A 15,347-nucleotide genomic window follows, 5' to 3' on the forward strand; every position below is an offset into this window, starting at 1 on the left:
TTAGTTTGTCGTTGATTTTGTAAAAATGTATTTTTTGCCCTTTCCGCTGCCCATAGACTTTTCTCAAACACATTTACCTTCTCAAAAAGAAAATAATATAAAATTAATGTGAATCGAAGTTCGAGAATAAACATTTTCCACACTTTATTTTATTTTACTTCATAGGGCTAGTGAGGGTGTTTAAAAAAGTGCAGAGTCAAGTAAAGTAGTAACATCTGTATTCAAATGTCTGTGGAGTTTCAGACATCAAATATTTGATATAAGCATATCAATAAAAGTGAAAAAACGAATCTTTGATGCGGGAAGTTTAAAATGAAACTATTTGTAAGATTTGTCACGAGTGAGTGGGACCTTGAACAAGAATTTCTAACGGCGTGGGCTAATGAGAAATTAGTAAAGGAATGTGATAAATTTTCAGCCAATACGGAAGAACATGTTTCAAGCTGCATTTGGATACACAGCTGTTTCAGATTTAACACTTATATTACTCATTAAGGTTAAAACCATGCGAACCAATAATCAAAATCCCATTTCGATAAAACAATTTGAACTGTGAAGACATCATAAAGGTAAGCGGGTTTTATTGACATTACGTGATGATTTAATTATGTTTAAAATCATAAACTGAAAACCATTAATATATTCACCATATTTAAAGTAATCATGGTCGTTGAAATCCTGAATCAGAGAATAGTTAAATTCTAATACCAAAAGAAAAAAAAATCAACAACTTACATTATAAAAATAATTTAATATCTTTAATAAATTTCATTAGTATTCTAATTCTATTTTTTATTAATAGGAACGTACGTACTAGCATTTAAAATTAAGTTTTTAAATGAGTAGAAAAATATCAGCTGCATTTGTAAAAAAAGATTTTATTTGAGGACATGATGAATAAGACAGAATTTTATAAAACATCTCTAAATATTACTAATACAGATGTACATGGTTATACAAAATATTTACATGAAGTAATTAAGGCATGAGGAAATAAAGCTTGATGGAGAAGTTCACATCCAAACTTTTTATATAGTCATTAAATAATTCATCTGTGCAAGGGGCTAAAGTACCTAGATCTCCTTCAAGTCTAAATACATCGTTTTTTGTACGGTCCGAATAAAGTGCCATCAACCTTGATACTGCCGCTCTGAAATATGAACATTTAAAAATGATATCATCCCATTCGCTTTGAGATTGTAGTGTCGCTTTCTCAAAGGATACAATTAGAAACTGTATAAATTTATACATAAGTTTTATCCAGCAAAGTTCAACTGGATGAGGTAAAATGTTTAGCGATTCAGGGTTAACATGATGAGACGAGTCTTTGAGCGATTCCAGTTCAACATAATGAGACGAGTCTTTGAGCAATTCAGGTTCAACATGATGAGACGAGTCTTTGAGCGATTCTGGTTCAACATGATGAGACGAGTCTTTGAGCGATTCTGGTTCAAAATGATGAGTTGAGACTTTAAGCGATTCAGGTTCATCATGATGAAGCAAATTAGGTTTTCCCCAATGATAACAAGGAGTTTCCAGAATATGACCCCATGTGTTCATATCTCTTGCAAAGAAGCACGGCATTCGAATGTGAAACAGATTGGTAGATAAATAGTTTAGGACATCCTTAATACAAGTAGACAACGTTCTCGAATATAAACACTTGGTTTCTCCATACACATGAAATAAAAATGCAGATTTCAAAACGTACGATGACAGATTCATACATTTCCAAGAAATCGAAATATCGCTCGCAATCAACGATTTAAGAATTCTGTAACATTTTTTATGATGTTCATTCATGCCGTTCATTAGTTCACGTTCCATAGTGGAAAAAGAAATAAACCAACACGCAGGAAAGCATGAGTGATCTTTGTGGCAGGACTTGGCAACAATGTGACATTTATGTTCAAAAAGTAATTCTTTGAAGCTATTTGGAAACCCAGGAGGTTGAAGAATAAATTCTAAACAAGGATGTTCGATTGCTAACATAAGGTCTACTCCAATCTTCAAGCTTTCTACAAAGACCATGGCAAGTTTAGCTTCCGCTTCATTCTTTGGCTTTGGTAATGACTTTTTCACTTTGTGTTTGTAAAAGAACACCAATTTTTTCTTTTGACAGGAATCAGATGATATTGTCCCCCGAGCAGTGTCAATGCTAAATGTTTTTCGCTTTAGCATTTCTCTAACTTCCCTCCAGAAGTATAAAACGAGGATTCTAGAACTCCCAAGATAGTTCTTGTGTCTCCTTGTTTTAGTTCTATCTGTGGGTACCAGTCAGAGCATCCTCGGTGTAGATTGAGTTTGTCAGGTCCTGTCAACTGTTTTAAAACTATCATGAAATCGAACTCGTCTGGTGCTCCAATTTTCGTACCTTCATAAAAACTTCCGGTTGGTATAACAACCGACATTTCAAATGTTGGGACTGTTTATTTGATGGCATCCAAAATATCTTTTATGATCGTTCTTATCCCAGCTTCTATATCAGACGTCGCCACTCTATCGGCCTCGATTTGAAATTCACATAAAGTTTTGTTAATATATTTTACGAATGCGTCAGTCATTATGTAGTAAGGTCCTTAAATATATTAAGGTCCTTAAATACATTATCAAGTTCTGATTCAAGTTTTCACTTGATCAAAATAATTTGGTACAAGAGAAACATATATACAGAATAAAATTGGATACAAATTATCAGAGGTATACGTGCATAGTCAAGCAGGAAAAAGACAGTTAAAATTGACGTATAACAGAAATTATATTTATATAACTCTTCGGTATCAGGAACAAAGGGAAACAGACAGCATCGAAATCAATACACACAATTTTCGCAGAGATACAGAACTGATTGATTTGACATGAGTTCAGAGAACTTTAACATATCGAGCCTTTTTCGTGTTTAGATATGTCTTTCTCATTCCTTCTAATGCCGAACATTCTAAAATATAATGAAACAAATCACCGATAAGTTCTCTGTTACACAATAAAAATAATCTCTATCTGTAGATAAGATCGTCATAAATCTAATGACATTATCCTAAATAAGATCACTGCTGTGCAAACCTTTTTCAAAAAAATTATTATCAACTTTCGTTTTATATGTTTAGACTGAATCGGTTATCTTGATCAAACTAAACTTATTTTATTTTTATAACCGATGGTTTTTAAAAATTAAAGATTAATAAAACTTATATTCGAGGCGACATTTTTTATTTAATGTTGCCATTTCAAAAAGGCAAACAAGTTATAGGTACTGCCTTTATAGACTAGAATTTAGGAAGTCAATGAATACCTGAAAGTTGACACTTTAATACTTTTTAACCCTTTAAGGTTAAAAACTAATTTAGAACCATTTTAATAAGATCTTGGGCGATCGGTGGAACGTATCTTTTTCTTGCGTCAGAACAAATTGAAAAGACGCTGGTTTCAAGTGAAATGTACACAGTTTGCGTTGTCTTAGGTCATTAGCAAGACAAATCTTGTTGATTTCAAAAAGTCATGGCCGAATGGCCGCCAATGAAATAGACAGGCCTACGTCACATTGCTGTTTGACACAACCACACAAAACCCAAGCTCCTGTTAAAATAGTTCTTTGACGACAACATATCTTCGCTTCAACTTTTCGATGCACTGCTTTTGATCGACTTTTATCAAAGAAAAATTATAAGTAACTATAAGTTCAATATCAAAATACATGTATAAATCTTACAAAAATAGTCAAACTATGTCAAATGTTTGGTTATTTTTAAATAGGTAATCTGCTATCCTTATAAAGTGAATTTTGTTTCATCTGATAGTTATAGTAAATGAAACGGCAACTGCAATGTACTTATCATTGAATAAAAAAGAAAATTTAAAACTTAAAATTGTTTTGCCTTATAATGTATTTAAAATGGTAAAATATTAAATTTTGCTGAAACATGTTACGAGAAAGGGGTACGCATACTGTATATAGAAAAAGAACTACATTGTAGTTAAGGCCTTTAATTTTTTTTGCTTTTTTATTACCCATGATGTCATACATGTACTAACAATTTTAGGAGAAAAAAACCCAATACATTTTAAAATAGAAAGAAGCGTAAACCCAGAGCCTCTAACAAACTCTGCCAGTACAAAAACCATTTATATAAACTACTGAGATTCGATATACAAATGTAAATTGACTGACAGATAGCCTATTGACATATTGGTTAATAGCTTATATTCGTTGAATCAGTTGAACGAACATATTGCCCGTTAAATTGTCTGTTAGAATTTCAAAATAATGTTTTTTTTAGTACATACATAATAAGGAAAGCATGATTTATCGCACAACACGTTTCAAAAATCAAATCAGGACACAGAATGTGATATACAAGGCAAACTTACGTCATTTTGAATAAAAATAGTTTCCTAAAGTTTTACGTATATTTAAAAAAACCTCACCATATGTTGTCTTCCCTGATACTTTACAATATATGTTCCTTATATAGACAAAGTACATGACACTCGGAACAACAGTTTACTTTTATTTTAGGTCATTTGAATTAAGTGGACTGTAAAGATTAGTTAAAAATCAATACGTAGTGTAATCACAAGCAAAGGCACTTAAGAATGTAAATATTCAACCGTGACGATAAAGAATTGTGGGAGATAAGCCCTTCGCGTTTTAGCACTATATGTTACCTGAACAAAACTTCCTTATTACGAAGTCAACATAAGCGGAATTTTCACTTGCAACGAGGTTTTAAACAAAAATCGCCTTTCTACAAGAATTCAAAGGAAGTAAAATACAGCATTTTAATATTTTAAGGGGAAGGCAAAGGGGGTTCGTTGGTTCTGATATGCTGACCGTTCATCTCAATTCTCTTCATAAAAAATCAAAGCAAACATTCGAGTGTTTATTATGTTTATCTATCCACGCGATTGTAGATAAAGAATTACTTTTTTCACAGTGCCCTTATGTGAAACATTCAATTTAAAAAAAATACATTATTTGGCAACAATATCAATGGCGATAATACACATTACAGTAACCATTAACTTGCGCACTGTACTTAAACAACAATAAAAACATTATTGAAGTACAACATAAAACATCTGTACATGAAGTGCTGTATAACATATAAGGACTCTGTATCACATCCGAGTGGTTTCAGGGGACACCGTTAGAGTAAGCCTCGGTGGGGGATGGTAGGATGTGGTGAGTCACTGTGACACTTACTGGGTGTTCCCACGCTATCCATTGTCAAAGAACAGTGTTGTCCTTCTTACCACAATTTCTATCTGTATCTTATTCTTTTATTATCATAGTGGCCTATTTTTTTCTAATACCCTATATATTTAGTTAATATGTGTGTTATCTATGACGTTAAAGTGATATGGTGGCTTAATAAGATTATATCATTTAGACTGTGCCAACGGCATTAAAAAAAATTAAGTTTAAATATACGGGAGGTTTCACACTTTCATAGTGATTACCTACAGCTTCAACCCATGCCATCAGAATTAATCCGATATATATTTTATTTAAGTGTCACGTATTTGCGATTGCTGTCTAAAAATAGTAACAACGAGACTGACACAGTGAGAAAAGAATACAGTAACGATCAGACCCAACCTAACACCAGAGTAAACCCTAACTAAACCCAGGGTTTACTTTCTGGGTTTACTTTGGGTTTATTTTTTGAAAATTTGGGTCCACTCGGGGTTTACTTTGGGTTTACTCGAGAATTGCCTTTGGAGTCAACTATATGCACTGAAGTGTAAAGCAGACCTTTATTTTACATGTATCTTATCATCCTACTGCCTGTGATTCCTGCCCCTTGTATATTCCGAATACACATGTAGCGTCTGCTTTCAGGGTATACTTCTGATCGGGGTTTACTCTCTGTGTCCACTCTGGGTTTACTTGGGGTTTACTCTCGGTCCACTCTAGTAAACCCAGAGTAAACCCAGAAAGTAAAACACAGGGTTTAGTTGGGGTTTACTTTCTGTTAGGTTGGGTCTGATCGGTAATGTATGTGTATTTGTAAAGGGAAATTGTTTAAGGTAATGATGCTTCTAATATTTGGCGGAACTTTATTCCAAAATGTATGGGACTGATACGACGAAACAAAACTGTACACATATACAATTGTAATGGCATCAATTGATCTGTAAACTGATTTCCGCGTATTCACAAGTTTAGTAAAGTAATAATCTTTTGATGTTTCATTTTTTTTTATCTATAAATAACACTATATTCATACTCCAGATTGATTTCACAAGAGAGTATTTTTACTTCCTTTTTAACAATATAATGGAATAATACAGATGAGTTTTCATTTCATCCTTTTTTCAATTGATGAAGTAACTATTTGGCAGGATTTGTCCTTGCAATTGGGGTTAGTGAGATTTAAAGTTTTCATTTACCAACCTTTTTCATTTCTTGATTTTACTTATTTTTTATCGAGAGTATTACAATACACAATAATCTTTAAGACAATTTTCCAAACTAGTTAAGAATACAACGATGCATGTAGCCTAGGGGAGCGAATATCGTTATATATACTTTTATGTTAATGTTTTCATTCCTTTAAAACCCTTTTCTTTACCACTTTTGCAGACAGTGGCGTTAAAGTGTAGCTGTAAAGATTCACGAAAAAGAGGCCACAAAAACCACAACATATTACCATTTTGGGTTTAAGAAACATCTTAAAATTTCACTTTGACAAGTTTTACTTTTTACTTGTAGTGTATTACTACAGGAATAAGTTAATGATATGAACTCAAAAATATGTTCATGCATACAAAAGTACATTAAAGATTAATTTAGTATATATAGCATTTTCAAAATATGGTTAATATTTAACGAACTTCATGTGACAGCCTTTGTTACCTTAATTTTTTTATTTATTAAGTATTTTAGAGAGGATTAAAAATATTAAGTTGAAAGAACTCGTAGCAAATTCATTTGTATGTTTTAAACAATATAAATATATTCAGAGCAATTAATGTTTAGTAAATATGAAATAGAAAATTACGGCGCGTAAATGCACTGTATTTAACAATGCTGCTCAAAAAATTGCGCAATGAGAATTTCAAAGTCGGCCATCTTAGATATTTTTTTATATGGATATTAGATATTATTTTTAGATATATATCTGAATTTTGCAACTTCCTTTATTTGAACTATTGCACTTTAAAGCTCTCTATACTATGTATTTACAACCATCGGGTATCTTGTTGCACGTTGTCTTACACATGTAAGATATTTTATCTAAATGTAAATCCATTTGATTTATCAACTTAAAACACAAGATAAAAAACAACTAAGTTTTTATGATTAGAACTTTTTGTATCTATTGGTATTCGCCTGAACCTGACGGGACCCGACGTCAAATACATAATCAATGTAATTTATCAAGAACTGCAGACTGGTCAAATCAAAACGCACGTTGAGCAACACATCATAATAATACACCGATCAAATTATGTAAATACATGTACGCGTAAAATGGTAAAAACTAAAACAAATTAATACAACACAAAACAGACATCTAGAAAACAAGCAAAATAAACTAACATCAATGAGAAAAAAAATCATTTAATTTGCGGAAATAATGCCACTCTAAGGTCATGTTAAGACTTTTAAAAAATTTTGATAAGTGGGAATTTGACAAATAATAATCTTTTCTTATGCTACTAAAAAGCATTTAAGATGCTAAAAAGAGCATACACATGGAAATGAGCCCTGAATTCACGTTAAAATATGTTATCCTTTAGAACATTGTAAAGATGATGTTTTAAATTTAAAAGAAAGCGTCTACAGTTTGGTTTGATTGTTTTAGTGTCTTAAGGTTATATCGATCCGGCTATTGTTTGTAAATAATAACAAGTTTGTTAATTTACGCAGATGACCTCACGCAGATGACCTCAAGAGACGGGAACATTATTGTGTCACTGCAGTGTTACGTGGAATTGTGAAGTCGGCTTGAGCTTTAAGCAGGGCGGGAGGAGTGTAAAACTTGAGCGAACGTCATTCAGCACATGCGTTTCGGATCTCTATTACACAAAGATTACTTATTATTATTATTTGTTAATGAGCCCATTAGGATCGATATTGATTGAAAAGAAAAGGCGGAAATATATACGATAAGTGTATGACAGAGCCACTTCCGGCAGATCCGTAAGTAAGCTTGCCACAGCTTCCTCGTTGAGATAACACTGTAGTATCATAAACAATCGACTGGACACAGAGGCAGATGATGGAGCTGGGGTACAACTCCAGTGGAGGGGGTGCTAACCTGACCAACTCCTCCCTAGTCAGTGTGGCCGCCCTGGAGTGGGAGGAATTTAGGAACAATGACCTGGCTATCGCCGTCTTTCTGGCCCTGCTCTCCGTCATCGGTTCCGTGGGAAATGGTCACGTTTTTTGTGTCTACTTTTTCCGGTACAATTCTTCCAACCATCGGACGTTTGTGGTAGCGCTGGCATTGATTGACTTTCTTGCCTGCTTTGTAGTTATTCCGTTTGAGATTTTTGACATGAGGTACAAATACACATTTACCTCGACCAATACGTGTAAAACGTTCCGCTACATAAATCACTGTGTTGTGCTGAGTTCGGGTCTAATGTTAGGGGTAATAGCTGTAGAAAGATTCCGAAAGGCTTGTAGACCTTTTCTGAAACAACTCTCAACCAAGGGAGCTTTTGTCGCCTGTATAGCGACCGTTGTATTCGCTGTTATATCTAGCATCCCTGTGCTTGTTTTTTATGGATCTGCCGAAAAAGAGGCGCACGGATTAATAGTGTACAACTGTAAAGTCTTACCTAGCTACCGGAAAAACAAATTCTACAAAATGTTTTACGGCCTCCTGCTTGTCCTTAGTACTAGCACGTTTTTAGTTTGTACGGTGATGTACATATTTGTTGGCCGAGTGTTATATAAACAAATGAAATTCAGAATGGAAGCCCAGCAAACTCACAGAGGGCAGCTCCAGTCAATGATAGCAAATGACGTAGAAAGCGAGTCCAGCTTAGTGACGACCAGTTCCCGGGAGAGTTCTTCTGTGGGAGGTAAAAAGAGTGTTCTCCGCTCCCTGAGTTCTGTCCCTTTAAATGCTCTAAACAGATTGTCAACCAAACGCAGAAAGCTCGGCGTGGGACGCAGTAGGCGGATAACCATCATGTTCATCGTGGCGACGGGCGTGTCCTACATTGGGGTGTTTCCCAACAGTGTTATTCTGATCATAAAAGCGGTGAACAGTACTCTTTATCGGTCCATGACGGCGCAGATGGGCGCCTTCATAGGATTCCTGTTACGTGGGTACTTTTTGAGTAATGTGACAAACCCTATTGTGTATAGCTTTTTTGACGATCGATTTCGGCGGGAATGCAAGAAGTTGTACTCGGTGTTTAAATGCTGTCGTCGCTGAACGGACTTTGCAATATTTTAATTTATGTGGAATTTTATTTTTTATTTTTTTTTTTAGAAAAAGTATTACATTTTAAAATATTTCAATTAAAAAACCCCAGTCACTTTCTTTATATTTTCTTATGCGTTTGTTTTAGTTTTTGATTTAAAAAAAATGAAATGTTATTTGATGGTACAGGCATATGCGTTTAAAGATTTCAAAAATGCATACAGGTGTGGGATTGCTAGGCAGTTGATTTTGATTATCAAGATCTGATAATATTTTCATAAATAATAATCATTAGAAAAAAAAAGTTCGTTGTAAAATATATAATATATTTTGTTTGTTCTATTAAACTTCAATTACATTAATATTTCGTAGTTTTCGCGTATATCCTTCTTTACGTCCATCTAGAATTGACCTTTCTCTCTCCAAATATTTCAGTCACAATTCTGTAAAAAAAAATCATTACATCAGTGGACAAAATTTTATAATATCGAAGTTTCCTCTGTTTGGAAGTACCGATGCGCAAGACAACATTGAAACGAAATGTAGCTATAAAACTTGCATATTTTTTGTTTAATGATTCAATATTCACATAATACTCTGTCTAAAATACATGTACGTTCATTACTATACTAAAAACTAAAGATTTTTTTTCTATGAGACGCCTAATTGAAATCTAATCTACGGTTATTCGTACCCATATACTAATGTCAAAAAAATAAAAAATGGTATCCCGAAAAGTTGCGAATGAATAAAGGAGTTTTAAATCAGATTAATGAACAAAAATAAATTCTCGTTAGAAACATATTTCTTAAAATTCAAGAGCTGATATAAAAAAAAAATGAAAAAATATGGGAGTTGTTTCGCCAAAATTGATTGCATTGTTCTTCAATGATAGAATTGTGTAATTTTAAAGTCTAAAAATTTAATCTAAAACAATCTTTGACAAGAAACAGTCATGTTGCTTTTTATTTTGCAAGTTCATAAAGTATAGAAGACACTTGGCAGCCTCATTTCATCCCCATTTGTTCAAAAACTGTGAATCCGAGAGTGTTTTAATTGACTTCAAATTTATTATATTAAAAACAAAAACAAAAAATAACAATCAAATACCCCCTTTTGAAAAAAAGATGATAAAAATAAAAATCAAAAAGAATCCAACGAGGCAAAAAGTGTCGAGCAACTTTTTTAAACAAAGCTTGTCAATTAAGTCTAAAACATTAAAAGTGACTTACTGACTTAGAATAAGCTCAATATCTAGAAATTAAAAAAAATAATAAAAACTCGAAGTCCGCGGGTAAGTGAATCTAATCTATATTTTAGCGTTCAATGCTTTTCAATTACTTTACAGAATTTGACCGGCTAAATGTTATTCATTTCTCAATATCCCTATTAAAATGGTTTTATAGTTTCATTACACAGACAATGCAATCAATGGTCCCTGGTTTTACGGATGTGCTTCCCCTCTTTGACAAATCTTTGAGACAGGGTTGTTTAAATACAGCTGCTGTTATCTGCTTATAAGGGTTAAAATCATCAACATGGCAAAGAATTAGGAAATCGTATTTATATATATTTAATTAGTTTCATGTAAAAGGAAATCGGCATCACGAAAGCATGGTTTCCCGTTTACATATTTAGTTCTGTATATCCCAGTTGCGATTGTATAATTTCACCACCCACCTACCACCTACCAAAAAACGTTGATATTGATGCAAAGAACAGCTTATCTAAATATATTGTCAGGAAGATAGGCATACAATTGTTACTAAAATATACTGAATAAATTAACTTTAACAAACGAAACGAATATTACGGTATGTGCTACATGTCATATTTCCAACAAAATCATGTAAAATCAACATACTCGAAATGCTGTCAATTGCAAACCATTTTATTTCTACATGTATATTTAAGCTTTTGCTAAGAGTCTTCAGTCAACCTAACATTTCATTACGTTCTTTGGAACTGTTACGCCAGAGGGGCAAAGACCACCGAGCACTCTTGAACGTCCTCGTTTTTTCCGCATTTTACCCTCACCTCGCTTCCGACTCGTCCATTGTGACACATTGTCATACGGCCAGGAATCATGATCGCAATGACCTTGAGACCGTTCACGGGAGTGTTCGCACTTGTATCTCGCACTCGACTCGAGAGATGGGTGAGTCGCCGATGGTACTAATCGATTGTCTCTGTTTTCCGGAAGTTTCGCGTTAGGGTTCTTCCTATGTGATTAAACACTCTTCAAGTGAATCTAATTAATATGGCGTAGAGCGATATTAGGGAGGGGGGGGTTTATTTTTACTAATTCTTTTTCTTAAAACAACGAAAATCTAATAAATCACTAAAATACTGCATTAAACATTGTTGTGAAAGGTACTATACCAAAATGTATCTTTCTCAATATAAAGTGAATATATTAGGTTCATTGCTGAAATATTCTGGTATGATCTTAAAGTAAGGGGCGAATATCCAGAGCTTTGACAACGATTGCTGATATCAGCTACGTTGTTGTCTATCCGATACACTGAAGTTGGTTTCCATTTAATGTTATATAAAAAAAAAGAAATAAGGTGAATAAAAAAAAAATACAACAAAACTTCGGAAAGAAGACAGTTTGTGCTAGTGTTCCCCGTGTTCTACATGTAGGATAGACCCCTGTTACAACGTCTTAAGTGTGTAAAGTGTCTCGATACTAAAAAAAAATGTTGATGTACCTTCATAACGCGCTTTGAAATTTTCTTCAAAGTGGGTTAACTTGGTCTTAAATTTAACGCACTTTGAGATTTTTTTCGTATTTTTCCCCAACAGAAAACCATCCCTGGTACACATTTTTCTAACAGCGGGGGAAAATGCGCGCCCAAGCTTATCATTTCTCCGTAAAATCAAAATCAGTATATTGTTTGCTCCTAGGTGGAAGGACCCTGGTAGAGACATAGGAATTTGGCATATTTTTACTGTAAGTGTATTTAAGAATAACTAAAATCTAAACTAATACAAATGCACGTTTTGCAAAGATATAAACACACATACGCCATATGTAAACCATATTACAAACATGAAAATACGGTCATGTATTTAAATGAACAATCCAAAAGATTCCAAGCAATTTACTAATATTGTCAAGAACATTTAATAAATAAATGATAGTTAAGAAAATTAAATGTGTCGTAACGCCATGAATTCCCCCGCAGGCGACCAAAATTCAAATACCAAATTTAGTATAACAATTTTTTGAGTGAAAAATAAGTTATGGATATTTATATATGCATCTCTTCAAAAGTTAGAGAGCGGAAACGTAGGATTTCTATTTTTTTTTCAAAGTTCTAGAGGCACAACTCTGTCAAAAATCATCGGACCGGAACCAAATTCAAACTCAACCAGTATATTCCTAAGAACATCCATATATCAAATTAAGATTTATATGTGGAACGGTTGTTGACAAATGATCGGGAAGTAAATGATGATAGAATGACAGGACAGAAGGATGGAATGTCGGGATGACGGAATGGGGTAACAATATATGCCCCAGCTACATGCATTTCATGGCAAAGGCGTAAAAATTATAAAAATAAAATTCAATAATTACATATATGAGATATTCAAAGAATAAACGATTTTTTTGGGAGAAGTTGTTGAGTTTTCGCGCGAGAACATTTAAAATGCATATCACTAGTAAACAATACATGTACCGTTTAACTTTAGTCGTTTTTGTAACCAATCGACAACATATAAAGGAAAAAAAGCTACATTAAACATAAAAAAAATTAATGCGTTATATAAGCATGATGCAAAACTGATTGAAGCTATTATGTTTCCAGAATACAGAGAGAGAGAGAGAGAGAGAGAGAGAGAGAGAGAGAGAGAGAGAGAGAGAGAGAGAGAACTATATAAACGAATGCTTATTAAGGGTTACAATAATACATTTGTCATTACGCTGTATAATTTAGTTTTGTTTACAAGTATTTTCATAGTACGTGTAATTCAGCTGAAACGTAAAATGGTCACTTCTTTGTAGATATTTACATTATCCAGTGTGTTTGTATGTGATAACAATACGAATCGATTTTGTAACGTACTCTCAATACGTTTCACCAAGGAGTATTTTAATATTGAATCGTACTATTGTTGAAAATTATAATATAATAAATAAGGAATTACTCTTTAAATATTTATGAGATATCAAATACGGTTTGGCGTGATTTATCATAAAGCCCGAAGATTGATTACATTTGACCTTATCTGATCACCTCATACAAAGAAATGTAATACCGAAAGAAGGTATACACATAATTGATACATATTCAGTTCAATCGTTTTATTCGTGTCTATAATATATATATATATCTACGTTTTAATTGTTAGAACATTAACAGTCTAAATATTTCTCCTAAAAAATTATGCATATTAATTTGATTCTGAAGTATGTCATCCAAACTTAGACAATACTGAGTGTTTCGTGCGATGTAAACGCATCAAGACTAGTGAACGAAGACCGCTTTCTAGAAATAAAGCTTCAAGGAAGTTTGTGACAGAATTGCATGAACATGACGTAGTGTGTAACTACTGTTCCCTGAAATAAGAATCCAATGCCCCGGACTACATCCTAATGCTGACAAAAAGAATTTTTTCCCACCAGAAAAACGTACGGCACTTCCTATTCCGTTTACTGGATATCGACATGATGTTTGTGCAGTTTATGAAAAGAAACCACGCAAACTTCCTGTCTTTCCTGAACAGTCTCAGAACTTATGCAAAAAGAAATGCTTCCATTCGTCTTGATTTCGACTGCGAGGACTCACTAACGTGTACCGATTATTAAAATCTTACTGACAGGATTAACACAACCCCAGTTTGATGATCTTATGGCTTCTGTGGGGAAAATAAATACTTCAAAATCTAAACGCATCCGCTGATGAAATTAAGATGTGCCTCAGACAAAATATGAATGCCACCCGTTTCAATATGAAAATATAGCAGGTGCGTTAGAAAGTACTAGTCATGCTGTTATTGAGGAGGGGGGGGGGGGTATTTTAGGCTTGAGAATTTTACCTTATAACCGTTTATTACATCCATTAATATAGTCACCAAATAAAAAAGACAACTTTTGATATGTATAGTTCTGTGGGTTTTTTTTTTAGGTACGCAGAGCCGTTTCCTCCGCCGAACGTTCCCTGTTGAAGTACCACACAATTTGGGCTTCGTACGATGTCATAGCCAAGCATACATGTAAAAGGCCATTAGCACAGGAGGTGTTTTCATCTGGTCGTGCGAAGTCTATCCCAGTGATGCTTGTGTTTGACGAAATATAGATATACATCCACAAGTCTACCAATTACAGTTTTTCCATGTGTTCCTTTAGCCTACCTAAGCAGAGACCGCTTGTAAAAACCCACGATGGTTGTCAGGACATCTGGATATATTGATTTTTGTCCTAGGTCCTTATCTGTCTGACTCCAAAAACAATGACGCAAACATCCTCAAACACATGATTTATAATCAAAGTACTGACGGGAGTTGATTTTATCGTGTTATTTATTTTAAAATCAACGATATGTTATTTTGCATGGCAAGTAAATTCCTATAAGTTTTTGAATTACGCACATATGAATCCTACAGGAATTTCGTGAAAATCAAATATCAATCATTTTGTGTAATATTCAAAGAATTATTCCATCAAACTACGTATTAGTTATCGAAATACTTATGAGAAATTGTATAGATCCAAGCAAAATTGAACTATACTCTCGTTCAACCAGACTCTCAGCTGTATACGTTAATCTCCAACAAGCAAGAGAGACCCTCTGCTTGTCGGAGATTTACGGAGACAGTCTGGTTGAACGAGGCTATATTGAACTCTGGCGTAGGAATACATAAAATGTACGACTTCAAAAAATATCTAAATTGTTCGTACAATTTAAAATCTGACTATTTACAAGGTATCTATAAATGAATTTCCTTGAA

At 33.6% G+C, this 15,347-nt stretch overlaps 1 protein-coding gene across 3 annotated transcripts; it reads left to right on the forward strand.

The window, feature by feature from the left end:
- Nucleotides 1-432: 432 nt before the first annotated feature.
- LOC105329972 (cholecystokinin receptor type A) lies at nt 433-9,449 on the forward strand. Of its 3 annotated transcripts, none has more exons than XM_011431508.4 (2): nt 433-569; nt 7,877-9,449. In XM_011431508.4, the coding sequence occupies exon 2, from the start codon at nt 8,226-8,228 to the stop codon at nt 9,396-9,398; it is 1,173 nt and encodes a 390-aa protein (XP_011429810.3). In that variant the 5' UTR covers nt 433-569; nt 7,877-8,225; the 3' UTR covers nt 9,399-9,449. The 3 variants fall into 3 exon arrangements, with proteins under 3 accessions (XP_011429810.3, XP_011429795.3, XP_065939627.1); XM_011431493.4 differs by lacking the exon at nt 433-569 and adding an exon at nt 6,279-6,365; XM_066083555.1 differs by lacking the exon at nt 433-569 and adding an exon at nt 6,612-6,661.
- The last annotated feature ends 5,898 nt before the right edge of the window (nt 9,450-15,347 follow it).

Source organism: Magallana gigas, chromosome 5 (assembly GCF_963853765.1).
Source record: "Magallana gigas chromosome 5, xbMagGiga1.1, whole genome shotgun sequence".
In the NCBI taxonomy this organism is placed as follows: Eukaryota; Metazoa; Mollusca; class Bivalvia; order Ostreida; family Ostreidae; genus Magallana; species Magallana gigas.